At 40.7% G+C, this 18,877-nt stretch overlaps 1 protein-coding gene and 1 long non-coding RNA gene across 6 annotated transcripts in view; one reads left to right on the top strand and one right to left on the bottom strand.

Annotated features, from left to right (window-relative positions):
- The window catches only part of LOC144311622 (uncharacterized), an 84,376-nt gene extending 75,762 nt beyond the window's left edge, over positions 1-8,614 (top strand). Inside the window, exon 2 of the long non-coding RNA XR_013377223.1 lies at positions 5,335-8,614. This is a non-coding gene — a long non-coding RNA (uncharacterized LOC144311622). The remainder of the gene's footprint in view (positions 1-5,334) is intronic.
- Positions 1-18,877, bottom strand: part of PDE7B (phosphodiesterase 7B) — a 312,454-nt gene that overhangs the window by 128,878 nt on the left and 164,699 nt on the right. For 2 of the 5 annotated variants that reach the window (XM_077894273.1, XM_077894274.1), the window contains exon 1: positions 14,648-14,891. The exons of 2 other annotated variants lie outside the window; for them this stretch is intronic. In XM_077894273.1, the coding sequence (XP_077750399.1) occupies positions 14,648-14,885 (238 nt within the window). In that variant the 5' untranslated portion in view covers positions 14,886-14,891. Of the gene's footprint in view, positions 1-14,647; positions 14,901-18,877 lie in introns of those variants that run through there. One more of the 5 variants, XM_077894275.1, reaches the window with a different exon arrangement.

Here is an 18,877-nt window from a genome sequence, read left to right as displayed (position 1 = left end):
TTAGTAGACCTGTGTGAACTCCATTGTCTGGGGGCCTGTGATCTTTTTAGAATCACAAGAGCAGACCTCTGTGGAGGCTTGCACTTCCCTCATGAGGCTGGACTCTTCTATCCCCATTCCCTGTGATTGTGTACATGTTCTTGACTCCTCATTATGTGAGACCACTCCGAAGCCACAACCAGGGGTCACCTCACGTTTGGCTCCCAATTGAACTGTATGACAGCCTCTTTCACTGTCTGTAAAATTGTCCCTAAGTGGCACACTTCTTCATATCTGCTTAAAGACCTTGGAAGGACACCCTCCATTATAACACCATGTCATCCGCATTGTACCATATCATCCCCTATTATCCATATCATATCATCTATATCATACTGTTATCATCTTGCATTATAAATATCACATCATATCATCATCATCATCATCATCATCATGATAAGAGAGCCCTATTTACATATCCAAAGCTGGGGAAAAATGGTTTTCTTCCCAGGCAATTTTCTTGGAGATCATGAGTGCTATAATTACTGTTTCCCCCCATTTGGTCTGTCTGATAAGAAGCTTAGATCTCAGTTTTGCTCAGTTTTCTCCTTCCCTCCTACTTTACTATGCAGTTTTGTCTTTAATCTTGACAGAGTGGTTTTATGTCTTCGTGTTCTTCTGTTTTATTGTGGCTTTTTTATAGACTTACAAATCATTTTAGAAACAGGTAGATGTTGTGTAAGTAAGTTCTTACCCTTAAAGCTTTTCTTTTTTTTTTAATTTACATGTAATATTGATTTAATCTCTTCTGTAATCCTCTGACCAGCCTATCCATATGTCACTGTGTATTATCTAACGGTCAAGTTCTATAGTTCGGGTTTTGAAGTTATGAAAACTTCTCAGACAAGGCTGTATGCCCCATACCATTTATAACTAAACAATACAAAAATATGTTGTTTCGATGGGCGATGTAGGTGATGGTGGCCAAGAAAGTTGATAATAATGACAGTTAGGGTTACTGAATACTTTAATAAATTCTGGAGATGGTAATGGAGCTCTTTCCGTATTACCAAGACAAATCATAGCTTTCGCTTCGTTGTCCAGATTGGCAGTTAAACTTTAGGAAGCAAACTCCTTTTGAGGCAAGCCAGAGTTAGTTTTCTCATGTCTTATCAACAGTCATCTTCATCCAGAGTTTATCATGCATGAAGCCAGCTAAATTTGCTTTAAGACCAATTTAGAAGCTCTGTGTAACGTCTCCAAATACCTTAATGTTGACACCAAATTCATAATTCACAATTTCAGGATATGCTTCTTGTGGGGAAGAGAGTAGAAGGGGAAGAGGGACAAAACAACAATGTGCAAGTTCAAAGGGGCTGAAGATGCACTTTGGGTATTTGGATTGGCACTCTGGAGCTCACGGATGCTTGTGATTGCTTATCTGACTTATCTAAACTGCTGACGTCAAAAGAATTAGGCTAGAAATCTTATGATTACAGCTTTTCTTGTGATCTTTTCTGGTATTTCCTGTTTCCTGTCAGGCCAAATATACTTCGAGAGAGGGTTATTTTATGGCATTTCACCGTTTCTCCCTCAGCTAGAGCCAGAGGTACAGGAGGCATGAAGTAAAAATAATTAAGAATAACATCAGAAAGCTCAGTTGGCCCCCAATACCCCCACCCCTTCGCAGTCACTGACATTTTCTTTCTAACATCAAAAAACGTGTCTGTAATGGTTCAGAGCAGGGTCTTATTTTTAATGGAACAGATCTATTGTTCATTAAAAAGAAGAAGCCACTTCAATTGTATTTCTGACTATTACCTTATTTGGGTGGTAATAAGTAGGCAGGCTGTGAACAGCATAATTCAGGCAGCTAAGAAGGTTTTTGAGAGGAGGGGATATAGTTTCAGAGCAAAAAGGAAGAAAACTGGGCACCAAAGGCTATACTTTTCTTTTGGGAATACAAACACCTTACAGAAACAGGAAAGGGAAAAAAAGTGGATGCTTTACAAATCTTGCCTAAATATTGCTAAATGTTCAACATACTTTCTGAGCTCAGCACTATGTTTGCAAAGAGAGCCTGAGAGGTTAAGGGGTTAATCCTCAGTGGTGTAGGGGTAAGACCCAAGCTTTCAACAGTCACATGCACTGGCCCTCTCTGGCCCACTCTACCTCCAGACAACAATGCAGGAAGAAACAGAACTATTACATAGGATGACGGTAACATTTGATTTATGATGGTCATAGCAGCCTGCAGCTACTGTGTCTATTTATCTCATACATAACTCACAGTCCTGTTTAAATTCTTACATCTGGTATTCTTTTGGTGAACAACTACCCATTTAGTACATTGCAGGCACTCTGGATGGAGAAATTCACAAAGAGATGGCTTGCCCAGAACAATCTATAATCTAAGTTTGGGAACAAGAAAAATACGAGTATACACTTACAGGTATGCATTTATGGGTACACATATATTTCTTGCTTGTGTAAGATAGATGTCACCCATACAATGCAATCACAGTGCTTGAAAGTGAAAGGGACAGAAAATGAGATATAGAGAGCTATCAGGTAGACAGGCATTTTTGGAGTTTGACCATAGCCAGCAGCATTACTGAATCAACAACATGGAGGCATTGAGGGACCTGGAATTGGCTCCAGGTATGTTGTTACTTCTGTGGGGTCTCAGTTTTCTCATCTAAAAAAAAGTGTAGTGGTGTAACTTAAAGGTACTTTCCATTATAAAATTTAAAGACCTTGCTACTCTTCCACTTAAATTTTTTTCAGTGGTTCTACAAAAGTTAAGGGTTCTTATCCACATGCAACCCAGTCCCATTAGTTCTCTGTTTCCCACACTTTTTTTTGACTCCAAACATCATACCAAGCTAACTCGACTAATCTCCCATTTCTCCATCATTTTTTTTCTGCTTTTCTGCCTTTGTACCTACAGTCATGTTAATTCCTTCACCAGGAAGGTCACTTTGTCATATCCTGCTGAGCTCTAATGATCTTAAAGACATAGAGCTGCAATGACCAGTCACACTAAGCCTTCCTTGGTTCTTCTAGAGAGGGATGAGTTGAAATGAGATCTCATGGAGTATCTACCACACTTGGTTTGTTTGTTTATTTGTTTGGCTTAGGTTTTTTAGAGAGTTAGCATGCAAGTGGCAGGGATGGGGTGGGTGGCTGGGGAATAGGCAGAGGGGGAGAGAGAGAGAGAGAAAGAGAGAGAGAAAGAGAGAGAACATGAGCAGGGGGAGTGGCAGAGGGAGAAGCAGACTCCTCGCTGAGCAGGGAGCCTGACGCGGGGCTTAATCCCGGGACCCTGAAACCATGACCTGAGCCAAAGTCAGACACTTAACTGACTGAGCCACTGAGGTGCCCCAGAGACAGACAGAGAGAGAGAATTATAAGCAGGTTCCATGCCCAGCACAGAGCCCAATGAGGGGCTCTATTTCATGACCCTGAGATCATGACCTGAGCTGAAATCAAGGGTTGACACTTAACAGACTGACCCCCCGCCAGGCACCCCAAATATTTGGTTTATATTTGAGTATGTGATTTTATCTAACTAACTACATTATAAGCTATAGACTCACTACATTATAAAGACTGTATTTTTCTTATATATTTTCTCATCCATGCTGTAGCACTTAACCTTGAAATAATTAATTTAAAAAATGGCATCCTGAAGACAGGAATAAATATGACTTGGCAAAGTAGGGGGGATAGACTATTTTGAAATGGTGAGGATGAGTAGTGTCAGCTCTTGAATTTGGGGAAGTGATGAGCACAGCTGGAATGAGAGGTCTGGATGGAAGAACATGAGGAATATAAATCCTTCAGGACAGGTTGTTATCAAGTGTTGAAGGGCTTCGACTTGATGATTTATATATTATTTCTGGTGGTTCTGTATAAAATACTATAGCACTTTGGGAAACCAACTTTTCCAAAGTGCTATAATGCTAAGTTAAAGGGAAAGTATTGAAATTCTTGATATTTACTAAATATGGTCAACGAACACCAATTAGAAATCCATTAGTATCCTTACCTCAAGTCTAACACACCACCTTTAGGGCAATTCTTATAAAATCTAAATTTATCATGTGACTTCCCACTAAAATTATTTGAAGCCTTCTCATTATCTGGAAGATATACTCTTTAGATAGCCATATGGGGCCCTGGGCAATCTGACCTCCAGATTATCTCTCTAGTCTCATCTCTAGATGAGACTCCTTTTGATATACTTCCTATCTTGGGACATGGCATTCACCAAAATTTCTTGCATTTGGTCCCACTGTTTCTTCTTCCTGCATTGTCCTCCATCTCTTTTTCATTTGGAGAAATGCACCCTACATTGAATGGTACCTCAAAAATCACCTCTTCTCTGAAAACCCTTTAACACTCATCACACATACAGAATTACACTCTTGGGTGTTGGCACAGACTTTGTGTATGTGCTTCTTGTGCAGCATGTCACTTGCCTAGCTTGCTCGCTCACTCACTGACTCACTGACTCACTCATTTATTTGCTCTATTATCTATCTATCTATCTATCTATCTATCTATCTATCTATCTATCTATCAATCATCTTCCATCCATCCATCTACCTTAACTTTCCTGGTTCATGAATGTTTTTTCCCTAAGGAATCAAGATAGTATCTGATACACCATAACCAATAAATAAACTTATTTGAATAAGCAGTCTTTGTCTTTTCTCAATGTTCTGACAGAGTATTATTTCTACTGTATCATGAGACATATGCCCTTCTGCCTTGATATCAGTGAGTTGTTTATACATCTGTTTCTTCTAACAGGTCATAACCTCTTTTCCTTCTGCTTTCTTCCTAGGCACATAGCACAATGTTATGCATTGAGTAGACAGAATGTAATTCTTCAATTGAATTGCTTTGCAAGAAAACCCTAGAAATTTGAATTATTTTCCTTTCTGAATATTTTGAATAAATAACCAGTAAATATAGGTCTCAATTTTTTCTATTTCTAAGTTGGGGATAAGTCCTTTTTCAATTGATACTTATTGTGTAGTGGAAGATGCTCAATATTTGTATGTAAGATTAAAACATCATTTTCCATTCTGTGACCCCCTAGAGTGTTTCTAATTATTTTTGGAGGGTTGAGACATTCAAAACATTTTTTCAAAACAAAAATTTTTTAGTTCAATTTTGTCTGTTCACGATCTACAATCATTTATCACCAGATCAAACAATATGACATTTAGGACTAAAGAGGGTAGAAATTGCTTTAGAGTTTATGAAATCTGATGAATTCACAATTCTTGATTTTTATATACCAATTTAATTGACAAGGAAATCTTTTCTTTTGTCCTACTGTAGAATTGGAGATTGAACCAAGAAAAGCACTATGTAACTCAATTAATATTCAGAGGTGAAAGTGAGAGCAAAAAGATTGATGTATCTAAACCTCGAATGAATTATAGAGTGAAGGACACGGAGGAGGCAGCAGTTTCTTCATATCAGCTACCATGGAAGATGTAATAATGGTTCCTGTTACAACGCTAGAAGAAAACAGTGATCCCAGTTACAGCACCAACAGCCTTACTGCTCTTCATCCTCACTTCCTCTGGTGTCTCCCACCCCTTCTTTCTAGGAGATAGAGTGCACAGAAAGGAGAATAAGTCCCAGAAATTTCCGATGAGTACTTTCAAGCAATGAAAACGTATCAGACCTGGGCAGAGTACAATGCACTGCATGTTTATGATGACAATTCCAATTTGTATTGGATATAAAACTAGCTTTTGATGTGGAAACCAATCAGAAAGGTGGGACTTGTACACATTGTGTTCCATGCATGACAGTCATTCAGTTGAACTTTTCAGTGTCAAAATCCTGAGATGGTTGCTGAAATGCATGTGAATATTTTAACAGAGGGAGAGAGAGGTAATAGGGTAGAATAATTGGGTTCAGCATATGCATAGGAATGTAACTAAAATAAATAACATTGAGCATGCATACTCAAGTACAGGGCCCAGCAGGATAGATCAATCAATGTATAATGGAGGTAATGTTCTTTGAAGATGAGAATCAGTATTCATCATTTGACCTGCAGAGTGAGAGGGTGTTTGCTTTACATTTTGTGTGTTGTTTTGGTTCATTTGTTGGTTGTGCGTGTGAGTTTGCAGCAGAGCAATGCACTTGAAAACTGGTCTTTATGGAAAGATAAAGGGACTCTACATTCTTCCATTAGATCCCATTAACATTGAGAGTTAGGCCTGAAGATATGGTTTCTTGCCCCATCCACATTGAGGTTTTCTCCTGGGGAGGAGAATATGGCACAAGGTAAGGCCATCTACCCCTGACACCCTGGAGAATTGTGGGAGAGAGTCAAAGGCAGAACCCAGCGGCCAGAGGACTTGCCCTGGCTCCCCCATCTCAGGCTGGCATTTTGCATTGTGTGCAGTAGGCACATTCAGGTAGGGTGTGGGAACCCAAGGTACATGTTCACCTAGAACCATGTTGTGGAAGAGCAAGGGGTGGGGGTGAGGGTAGGGGGAGTATTCATCCAAAAAAAATAATTTAATCTGGAAAAGATTGACCTCTACCATGATGATTAGAAAATATAAATTTTCTTATCCCATTAGAGTGGGCTAAAGTGGATTAGTTGGAGAAGAGAAACAGGCTAGATTTTATTGCACATTTGAGAGGGGACATTTGAGATTGTAACAGACATGTTACAATTATTTTTAACAGTGACTGTTTCTTTTTCATTTCTATATATGTTTTTGATTATACTTCTTATACTTGAATCCATTTTCTCTGTAGTGATCTCATCTCACTTCCTTTACTTTGGTACTCCATGGTTGGCTCCTTACTTTTCCCTTTTTCTTCTCTTTCTAAATCATTTTCTTCAGCAAACTCTATCAACTTTTTTTCAGTGAATTTTTGTCACAGATCCTCTAAACAAATACGCCTTTTGGTTTTCAGAAATTCTCATCAAGGTTGTATAGATTTGTATGAGATATTTGGGTGCCATCCAAAAAAAGATGCAGAAGGAAGCAAGAAAAGAATCTTGTGCTTCTGCTTTAATTCTAGAAGTAAGGAACATCGGAGGATGCAATGGGAAAAGTTCTAATTATCGCATTATACATGTCTTAATACTTTTGGTTATTTAATTTTCCTTTTCAATACCTAACTAAGATTTATATTTATTTCATTGCATTTATTACATTTATCATTACATTACATTTATTTCTTTTTATTTATATTTATTTCTCACCTTGATTTTATTTTACCATTTTATGGTTTTCTACTTTTCAATTTCTACTGCCAAATACATACCAACTGCTACTCAGTCTCTCTTGAAGTGTATCCTTTTCTCTCTGGGGATTTTATTTTTCTGCAGTAAGCCTGGCCCCTTGAACTCACTTTTAAGGCCATACACAACTAAATCTTGCTTTGTCTTTGTCAACTATGCTTTCCAATTACATACAAGGCCAACTTTTAAGTTTTATCTTGTTACTAATGATAAGGACCATGACCTACAGGCTCTTCTTCAGTATTCCCTTAGCATGTGTGTGAGAGCTGAGGAAGTAACAAAATGCTCAGAACAGAGGCTTGGTTTATAATCTCTAACACAGTATGCCAGGTGGATTTTTTAGGTGAGGGGGAGTACTCTGAAGGAAGGATCTTTAATAATGTTGTAGTTTGCGGAAATTTAAGACAAATGTAAAGATACAAAGCTCTCCTCTTGGGTGGTCTCTTAGAATTTTAGATATTGAAGTCAATTCTAAAGAGGAATTTATGGGAAGGCAGAGAGAGAGATAAATAGAAAAATAAAGAATGTGTACACTGTGTACAGATCTAGGTTAGGGCATTGTATTAAATCACAAGTACTTTGAGCTTTGCTTACTCTTTTTGATATGCTGATATGTACCTACTATGTACCAGGAAGTGTACTGATAATTAAAGAATGAGAAAAATCAGATAGTAGAAAAGAGCATACACTCCTTCATGTTGCTTCTGTGAGTTGAAAAAATAATTTGGAGCTTTTGGTCTTTTTACAATAAAGCTTCTAATATTTTCTTTTAGAAATTAGTCAGATATAAAAGTCAACATTTTGCTGTTCAGTTAACCAGCCTGGTTTAAGAAAAATAAAAAAGGAAAAAGATAAAGAAAAAAGAAACTGTTTCCAGGCAAAGAGCAGAGCACGTGGAAATAACATCCTCCATTCAACTCCATTCCCTCAAAAGCTCATGTGTAGGGTAAACACACACCTTCCGTATTCTATTTTTGAAATTACGTTGAGGAATATACAGACTCTTATCTGTAAAAAAAAAAAAAAGCAACTTTTAAAACTTTAATTGATATAAAATGTTCCAAAATGCATGAACAGAGTAATTATTTTAAAAGTATATAAAAGCATTCATAATTTGTATGCATTTGCTCTAAAGTTTTATAATTATCAGTACATTTCAACTTCTCTGTATGAAAAGGGAACTGTCTCATATTAGTTTTGCACATACTTTATACCTTTTTAATAGTTTTGAAATTTACTCTTGTATATTTCTTCTTTTACTTTAGAAGCTATAATGATTAATCCTGATCCTCTACCAGAATATAAATTTAAAAATGATTCCATTAAAAAGAATAACTAAGATTCCTATTTCTTGAGTAATCTGTGCTTAGAAAAAAATGTTCATTCATGCATTTAATGGCAAATTGTAAGCTATTTTGTGCTTTCTGATAATTTCCTATTTTTCACTTATCAAAGTGTATTGAGTGGCTGATGTGCAAAAGATGCTAGGAAGAACACAAAGAAAATAGAATGTTCTCCAGGTTCTCAAAAAGCTGAACATCCAGCGGGGAAGGAAGAAAATGTACATTAATTATAGCAAAATGATTTGCTTACAAAACAAATACAGAGAAAGTTCTATGAGACTTCGGAAGAGAAAAACACCCTCAGTAAGCTCAGGAAGGCTTTATGTAGGGAGTGGCATATGAATGGCGTCTTAAGGAATGGTAGAAGTCGAGAACTTGTAGGGAAGTCATTTTAGGCACTGGAAAGGATAAACAGAAAGCAGAGGTGTAGGTGTGGGTTGCTTGCCCTGTCTGGGTCCAATGTAAGTGCTTTTGGGGCAATAATGACAAATCAGATAGGGAAAAAGTGAACTAGTTCTAGCATGTGGAGAGCTTTAAATTCAGGATAAAAGAATTTAGATTTTCTCTGTAGACAGTGGAGAATCCCTGAAGGAATCTTAAGAGGGGTGAGACATATTCTGATTTTTCTTTTGATGTTATTGATCTAAATAACAGATGAGGGGGTAGAGAGAGTACTGGGGTCAGAAGCTATCACGAGATAATAGACAAAACGTGAAACTTGGCCAAGGGCCATGGGACCAAAGGAAAAGTATGTGATAAGAGTGAGGTACTTAGTGAGGAAATAGTTGCAGGACCAATAGTTATACTAGTGAACATTTACTGAGGATGTAGTAGGGCTTTTTCTAGGCACTTTTTATTATCTCACTTAATCTTCACCTCCTGTGAAGGTGCTATTGTTATTCCTTTTTTATAGAAGAGGAAACAGATACAGAGAGGTGGAGTAATTTGCCCAGGTTCACACAGTTCAGTAACAGAGAGCATAGGACTTAAGACTGTGAACATCTCAGCACTGCAACAACACTCTGGAACTCTTGATCTATACTGTGGATTTTGGAATTGGACAGTTAGAGAGAATGGTTTTGAACTTGGGTTTCTGCAGGGGTCATGTCGTTTATGAAAACAAAGAAACCAGGTGAAGGACCAGATTTCATGAAGGTGAGATGATGTGTTCCAGTTTTCACTCAACAGTGCACTCACATTAAGAACAGATTAAAGGGTCAATGGTTATTATCCAGTATAGCTACAGATTGAGTGCAGGCTAATGTCTACAAAAAGTGGTTTTAGAAAAATGTTATGCATTAATGTCAAGGTATCTAATGTTAAGATTCATTGATTCTTTGATCACAGCAATTTGTCCTGCTATATCATTAATATTGATGAATGCTTGAAGATGTGTTTGAATTTTTACAAATGTTTTTGAATTTGGTCTGATAGTTAATATTCTGAATTGACAGGTTTAAACTCACAAAACCTGGTTTTCTCGCTGAAGTTGGAACTCTGATTCACCAATTTATAATTGTTCTTCTCTCAATAAGCATTTGGTTCCTCCCGGAATCCCTGGTGCCTAGGACAGTCATTAGAATACACTAGGCATCCAGTAATGTTCCTTGAATTATAATAAATGGAACCTTCAATCTTAAATATATTTAATTTAATTTATGCTTGATACTTGAGATATTTTAAAATAGCACTTTGAATGTCACTTTGAATTGCAGAGTTCTGGAATCAAAGAATCCTTTTGGAGATCTTCTCTTCTGAAGTGGTTTGATTTTTAGAGCTAAGTATAAAGCAAATTTCTGATATTTTATTCCCTGGAAAGGCTGGACAAGTTATAATGGCTACTGGGAAAATAATTTTTTAAAGGGAGGTAGGTGTTTTTTTTATATTTTTCTGAAGCCAAAGGCTATTGAAACGGGAACAAGCTTAATAAATAAGTAAAATACAATGTAAAATTTAGACCAGAGACACCAAAAGAAGGGTAAGTTCTATGGTTTGTAGCTATTTGGTTGAATTCCAAAATAAAATTATTTATTCAACTAAGAATGAGTTATGTTAGAGGATGTGTAGCCTTAGGATGCTGCCTAGAATCACAATGAGATTAATATTTGCACTCACAGCATTTGAGAAACTGCCTATTTATCTCCTGTCCTTCTATCTCCTCCCCAGCCTGCCCCCATTCCCAAGGATGCTCCCACCACCATGCTTTAAAGCTTACTTACTTTTGATAATAGATGGAGAATCTTCCCCTGGGCCTTCCTAGCACTTGAAGCTAAACTAAAACCCAAAGAATAAGTAGAAAAATGTTAAGGCCCAATCACCTGACTTATTTTACATGGTAATATAATTTTTCTGGTTTGACCAATATTTATACTATATCATGAGTCTCTATGCTTGTCCCTCTATATCAATAAAGCAATGTCTTGGTTTAAAGTTTTTTTTTTTTTTTAAAGATTTTATTTATTTATTAATGGGAAAGAGAGAGAGAGAGACAGACAGACAGACAGACAGACAGAGAGAATGGCAGAGGGGGAAGCAAGAGCCCGGAACCTTGGGATCATGACCTGAGCCAAAGGCAGATGCTTTGCCGCTTAGCCACCCAGGCACCCCGATCACCTCAATCGATGGATGTCTCGGTTTAAATCTAAATTACCCAGCATGTGGCTTGATTATGCCAGTTCTGTGATCTACAGCTGGGTGATGGAGATGCTGATCTGGTTCTAACACAGTGTTTGTGTGCGACCCTGGACAAATTGTTTAGTCTCTAGTGTACCATTCACCTTTTTGGATTAACTAGATAATTAGACCATTCTTTGTTTCATAAAGGGAAAATGATGTATTAAAAAATTAAATAATTGAGTACAATCCAATGAACCAAGTTGGTGCTCCAACTTTGGGCATGCTGCTAATTTCCAGAGCTCTCTCCAAGGCAAATAGTGCCTTTACCAACGCCCAGATGCAGGCATCCTGACAAGTGAAGACGATGAGCCCCACTTCCTCCTGTCATCCCCGATTCTTTCCTCGAGTCTGTTGCCATGATAGCCACCGTTAGTCTCCAGCCAAGGCTCATATGAAGGTGGCAGGAAGATGTTCACATGTGTAACGTCCTCCCTAGTATGTCCTTGTTCTCTTCAGGAAACACTGTTCCCCTCTGTCTGCCATTACTCACAGTTCAGTAAATCTTATCTTAAAACCTTTCACAAATACATATTTATACATTTATTTTCCCATACATTCTTTTGCTCCTTCCTTTTATTACTTAAGCAAAGTCTCAGAACACTTTTCCATTTCACTTGTGAGAAACAAAGTATCAGTCTTGTCTGAGAAGTATGAGAGAAAATTATTATGCTCCTCACTAAGGAAAAGAAAAGCTTCAACTTTTAAGGTTATATTCAACCCGTTAAGAAACAGTGACACCCATCTCTAAAGTCCTCAAGACTGTTGGCTCAATTCAGAATTTCTGCAATTTCATGGTTTTAAAAGACGTAAACCTATTTATCTGTTATCACAAGCAGTCAAAATATACATGGAATACTATGATTTTTAAATTTATAAATTGTTAATAATTTTATAGTTTTAGTTTTCTCATGTGCAGTTATGACGTGGCAAACATGTTGTGTGCGATAAATGTAACATCTATACAAGTCAAGATAGCAGAGAAGAGGAAGTAAATGACTTTGGGGGACAATTCGGGGACACAGGGGTGGAGATCAGGCAAGTCATTACAAATAAAAGGATGCCTGAGCTGGACTTTGTAGTTTGAATAAAGATTTTTTAGTTGGCTAAGTCAAAGAAAGACATTCAAAGCATCAGGCAAGGCTCAGAGGTAGGGCACCACTTGATGCATTTTGAGGAACAGGAAGTTGTTTAGCATTGCCAAAGCATGAGTTGTTTGAGGGTTCTGAGACAAGGGTCAGATTTAAGAGAGAGGGAGAGAGAGAAAAGGAGATAGAGGGAAAGAGGGGAAGAGAAAGGGAGAAAGAGAGTTAGTGAGTGTGAGCATGAGATCACCATGTGTCTTGGTGCTTTTGTTTTTTTCCTTTTTTTTTTTTTTTGACAATCTTTCTACCATAAAACCCTATACACTAATTGAACACAGCTTAAACCATCTCTTTCTAAAAATGAATGCATGCCAGATTTTTGGAACTATTTTCTAAGTGTTCCCGAGGCCCTCACCATCAGGCTATTCTGGATAGAAAGGCACAGAGCACCTGAGATGAGGAGGAGCTGCAGTATCAGAGACAAGATGAGAGGAAGTACAGGACAATTTGGAAGTGGGGCTGCATCCTATGGGCCCGTGCTGCTGCATCTGTGGATGAGAAGGTTTCATGCCCATGCCAGAAAGTGTGAACCCCTCATCTCCTTGAGAATATGAAGGCAGGGCAGGAAGAAGAGGAGGCAGAGGGCCTTTGAGCGGGTGTTGAAGTAGAATCTGCCTCCCCGCAGGCAAGATAAAGGGGGACAGCAGACCAGGGAGCAGCCTGTCTGGGCCCCAAAGGGGCTGCTGAGAGATTCCACAGAGAGTGAGGCAGTGGCCCAGGGATCAATTAAGAGTCCTCTAGTCAACTGTAATGATAAGAAGTTACAGGAGTTCTATTTTATGTCTGTAGTGTTGCTTTTTCAAGAACTAGACCCCCCACTGACATATAATATAAATAATAACAGAAATCTATCCCCAACACGTGCTAATGTCTGTTGAATTAGGCAGTTCTATCAAAGGCATAATTTGGGATATGAATTTCAATTACTTAATTTACTAAAACAAACCAAGAGTGGTAATAGTTGTAGTGTCATAGTTAAGTTTTCTGTCCAGGTGGGTTTTTCCACTTTTCCTGCACTACTCACATGAAATACGGGACGGCTTTGGCATTACCTCATTTCTTCTGACCAAGACCCATTTCCCGGGGCATCCATCTCCTACTTGCCACATAAACCTCAGTCCCATTGGTTTTCTTCTCATTCCAAAGTACTCATTGTTTACTAGAGACCAACACTGTGTTTTTCCCTTCCTTTCAAATCTTTTTTGTTCTCGGTCCCTTTCCACGAGGGAAGAGAGAGGTCATTTTTGGTCTATCTTTCCTGACTTGGCTCCCACCTCTCACCACCAATGGTATGTCAGGATTCCACTGCACAGGGCTGGCCAAGACTTCAAATGCATAAACACACATGCTCATATTTGTTCTTCTAAAGTGAGCGACCACTTTCTGAAATATCTACCAACACATTCCCTAAAGGAAAAGAGCACCCTGTGGCCAGTTACACTTCCTTAGTTTCTGGTTCTATCAGAACCTTCCACCCTAGGTGTCTTTGTGGTTGTGTTGCTGGCTGTCAGAGACATGGCAAGGTTCTCCACAACTGTCCTAAACACAGTACATTCTTATAACATGACGAAGTCCCTATGAGTCATCATTTCCACATTTGTGAGGGAGTTGATTTTTCCTGGTGTCAATGGGGGAATCTGTATTATATCGACTGTTGTGTCCAAAAGGGAAACCGAGGCAAGGAAGTTTGCCAACTTCCCAGGACATGTAGAGCTTCCAGACCAACCCGGTCCTGGGAACATTACACACACCCTAGCCTCATAGTTAAAAACTGGGAAATGTGTTTTACTTTATAAAAAGCATTGTAAGCAGCAGCCCAAGAAGAATATTGTCTTAGAGCTCTGGTTTGTCACTAAGGAATTGTAGAGGTAGGACTGCCGTTAAAGAACATCCAGTTCCACCCCCACCTTTTTTGAGGACTGAAGTTCAGGAGATTTCACTTGTTTAAGCCTCTGAGCAATCAAGTGTGAGCTGAGCCCAGAGCCCAGGTCACTCGATCCCCAGTCTATCAATGCTCCTCCTACCACGTCCTTCTTAATTTTAAGATGCATTTCTACAATAAATCAAACATTCCTTAACCGCAGCCCTCGGACCCCGAGCTGCAGTTTGTAGACCTCCCTTCTCCCGGTTTTCCGCCTTGGGCTCTGCAAGGAAGGGACCCGCAGCCGTCGGCCTGCGCCCGGGTCACCTCTCGCACCTCACAGTCGGTTTACCTGCGAAGCTGTGGAGAGCATCTTCGTTCTCCAGAAGGCCCCTCTGTCTGGTCGCCTGCAGCTCACTTTTGGATTTCCAAACCAGCTTTACCATCCTGATCATCTCGGGCAAGTCCCAGGGCAGCGGCCCCTGCTGGCACCCCCGGCGGCCGCGGGCCGGGGACGGCCGCGCACCTTCGGGGGCCGTGCCCCTCCTGGCCGGCTCCGCCGAGTGGAAGTAGCGCTCTAGCACGGGCATCCTGCCCGGGGCCCCCGCCGCCGGGCCGCCGCCGCCGCCGCCGCCGCCGCCGCCGCCGCCGCCGGGGACCGGCTTCCCGGGCAGGCGGACGCTGCGCCCCGCGAAACCTGCTCGCGCTCGGGAGAGGCAAGCCTGCTCCAGCCTGGCACAGCCCGCCTGCCGCTCCGGCCCTCGGAAACGCTGCGGGCGCGGCGACGAGCGTGCCCGGGCGCCCTCCTGGGGGACCAGCCCTCGCCCCGCCGGCCTCTCGCGCACCCGCTGCGCGGCGCTTAATTAACCCCGGGCTGCGGCGGGGACGGCGGCAGGGGGTCAGCCGTCGGGGCTTTAGGACTTGCCTCTCCTCCGCGGACCGGACCCATTTGTACTCAGCTCTCCTTGGGCGCCTGTCAAAGTTTGTCAAGTGGCTCGTCTAGCCCTTAGGATCCTCGGGCGAGGAAGCGGGGCTCCCCTCTGCCAGCCTCTCGCAGGGGTGCCCCAGGGGCCGCTTCTCTGAAGGGGTCAGGTGAGGAGCCTCCCCCCCTACCCGCCCCCCCCCCCCGCCCCGCCCGGGGTGCAGGAAGCCTAGAAGGTTCCTGGGCTCCGGGCCCCGCGAGTCCCAGGGAGCTCTCGGAAAACGGGAAACCGAATCCCAGCAGAACCAATGTGCAGCTGCTGCTCTCTGGAAGGCCTGGCCCGGGGCCACCTTGCCTGTCCGCTGGGTCGGCCCCGGGATGGGCTGAGGCCGAAGGCTCCGCGATGGATCCTGGCACCGGCGCTCACACTCACACACACCCCTCCTCCCTCGCCCCCCACCCCCTCTGCTGTCGTTTGGTTCTCAGCAAACCTAACTGGGTTTCGGCCTATTAGTCAAATCCCTTTGTAACCTCAGCTGCCCTTCAGCTGGAGGGGAAATAACATCGAATCACATTCCAAAGCTGACTCTGAAAGAAGTGAATCAGGGAAGCACCCAGATCCTCCTGGGAACGTGCGGCGGGGTTGCGTCGTCTGGACACACATTCTGGGACCGTTAAAAGGCCATTTCGGAGGAAAATTACAATGATGATTTTAAAGGCTATGCATGTGGGGGTGCATACATGGCACTGAAAAGAAAGGAGAGAGTGTTGCCTGTCCGCTTCACAGACCCAGAGCGCTCTGGACTTCGTATTTGGGCCACCGACTGCTGTGCCCTTGCCTGTGCGTGGTTCAGTTGAGGACAATCACGCGCCACGCAGTTGGGTCGCTCGGCTCAGAGGTGGAGACACCAACCCTGGAAGTCAGAACCCATTCAACAAAAGGGGGTGCCCCCTGTAGCTTCTGTGAAAAGCCCCAGGCATAAATGAAAGTGGGGTGGTATTGTGTTTGGCACTTTTGTCAGCAAATTGGGTTTGTAGGAACAATTTGAACTCGAAAATTCATGTGGATAGCTCCTGTTTTCTTGCAGGCCGTTGCAACAAGCCCAACCTTTTCTCCTCTTCACATCTCTGCATTGCAAAGTGCTTTATTTTGCTTGGCATTTTGTTTTGCTGATGTACAATCTGTTGCTTCTGCTCTACATTCCTTGTGGGGCAGGTTTATCACACACTCATTTGATGTTTCATCAGGGGAGGGGATACTTTGGGAAAAGGAAAAAGACTGCCACAAGGTGTGTTTTATTTTCATCGTCCTCACCTCATTTTTTACAAATTGAAACCAGTGAAGGCTACTGTAATTTTGTTGTTGTTGTTATCATTCCTCGAAGCCTATGGTTAGTAAGTTTAGCCTTCCACACTGAGTTAAGTGGCTTTTCTCTTTTTCTGGATGGAAAAATACATTGGTAAGTCTACTCTCTTTCCTAAGAGGTGAAGAAGTGTCAACATCCTTTGAGGGTATCAAACAATAAAAGATGTTGAAGACACTACTGTTGGTGAATTTCATTATTGGAATATTGATCAAGCAGCTCCTCTTATAACAGCCAGATATCCACTCAACCCAATTAGGGGCTAATCAGTGATCCACTTATGAGAAAGATGCGTCTCTTTTTTGTTTTTTAAGCTTCCCTCTTTGTTAAGGGATGAAGGGATTTAAGCATCAGTGTGACACGTCCACCACTTTTGACAGCCCTTCCAGTTCTTATCTGACACTTCTATCAGACTGGGGCATAAAGGCTCTCTAGATTCGAAATGATTTTATTTAATAAGCACATGTAGGCTGTTGCACTCCATTAGCATATTTCCTGAATAATGTCTTAAACTCACTCCTCAGTCACAAACTTCCTTGACATAACAACTGAAGAGTTTCCTAAGTGTTCGACTATTTTTATTTTTGTTCAGTTATTTTGCAATAGCACTTAACATCAGGATATCCTGACCCTTGGAACAAAGGGGTTAAGAACAAAGAAAACAAATATATGATATAATATGTCACAGACACTAATGTATTAAGAATACAACTCTTCATGGAACATTTCTTTAAGAATGACATTTTAAAAATCCAAGCATATAAATTTCCACTATATTCTCTGTATTGTTTTACAATATTTTCTTGAAAAAAATATCTTAGAGAAGTTACAAAATGTTGGATCATTGAACATGAATACTTCCTAGTGGAGATGAGTTAAGGCCAAGCAAACACCATCTCAAATTTTCATTCTCAAGAAGGAATCTACTTTGTTTGAAGATTTGAAAATGGAAAAGGTTGCAGAATTTTAAAAAAATTCTCCCCAATATGGGATTATCTTCATCCCAGGGTAGAAGTGCAAAAATACCACAAGAAAGGTCATTCTCATGGTATTTCTGTCTCACATAGAAACAGGAAGTACAGGAAATCTTGCGGGAAAGCTTGGCTCAGGAGATTTTTGGCTCAGTTGTAGGCTCAAGACATTGGGATAAACTGACAAGATGCTGGTACTCAGACTAAAGTTATGCCACATACATTCTCTAACAGGTGGTTTTGTTACATTTCATATCTAGTATAGGCTGTGATTTTATTGCTCCTTCAGGTAGTGACTTTGGAAGAGCATGCCTATAAACCTATGATTTTAACCTTCCTTAGTGAACATCATTTACTTGAGATAGGACCCGTAGCCAGAAGTTCGGATCACTGGGGATGGGGAAAAGGGACTGGTGATAAGGTTCTGTATCCAACGGAGTCATGGAGCAAAGAGGTCTCATCTATGTGACTTTCAAGGATTCTTATAAATCCTAATATCTGGATTTATTGTGCTACAGAGAGGACATTTTAAACTTCCAAAATAATCTCATTTTTAATTTCAGGCATTGGGAGCCAACCTAACTTTCCATTAAAAGGCAAATAGGATAGTTCTTTTCTTGTGTAAAAGAGATGTAATGAGAACTAACCAAATCAAAGACAGTTTGTTCCAATGGATACCTAATTCTATCAAAAATACTTTGCTATGTGTTTGTAGTTATAAAGGAAAGAATTCGTAACCACAATATTAAAGTGTATGGCCAAGAACAAAGATTCAGAGACATAGTGATTTAGAAACTAGATTGTTTTGAAGAATTTCTAGTGTTCTGGGGCTATGTAAAAGTCTTGTAGATTTGTGGGTGTTCTAGTCATTAAGCAGATAAGTCATTATTATATGTGATTTTTATTTAAAAGATATTTTATTTATTTATTCATGAGAGACACAGAGAGAGAGAGAGAGAGAGAGAGAGGCAGAGACACAGGCAGAGGGAGAAGCAGGCTCCTCACAGGGAGCCTGATGTGGGACTCAATCCTGGAACTGGGATAACGCTCTGAGCCAAAGGCAGATGCTCAACTGCTGAGCCATCCAGGCGTCCCTATATGTGATTTTTAAAAAGAGATATTAACAATATTAAATTTCTAAGCATTTTAAGAAATATGTATTTTAAAGATTTATTTATTTATTTGAGAGAGAGGGGGAGAGAGAGAGAAAGAGAATGTGTGCCTGCAAGTGGGGGGAGGGGCAGAGGGAGAGGCTCTTTAACGGACTCCCTGTCATGACCTGAACCAAAATCAGGGGTCCCTAGTTTAAGGGAGTGAGCCATCCA

The sequence above is a fragment of the Canis aureus genome, chromosome 1, assembly GCF_053574225.1.
Source record: "Canis aureus isolate CA01 chromosome 1, VMU_Caureus_v.1.0, whole genome shotgun sequence".
NCBI lineage: Eukaryota > Metazoa > Chordata > Mammalia > Carnivora > Canidae > Canis > Canis aureus.
This window is presented reverse-complemented; position numbering and strand designations above follow the sequence as displayed.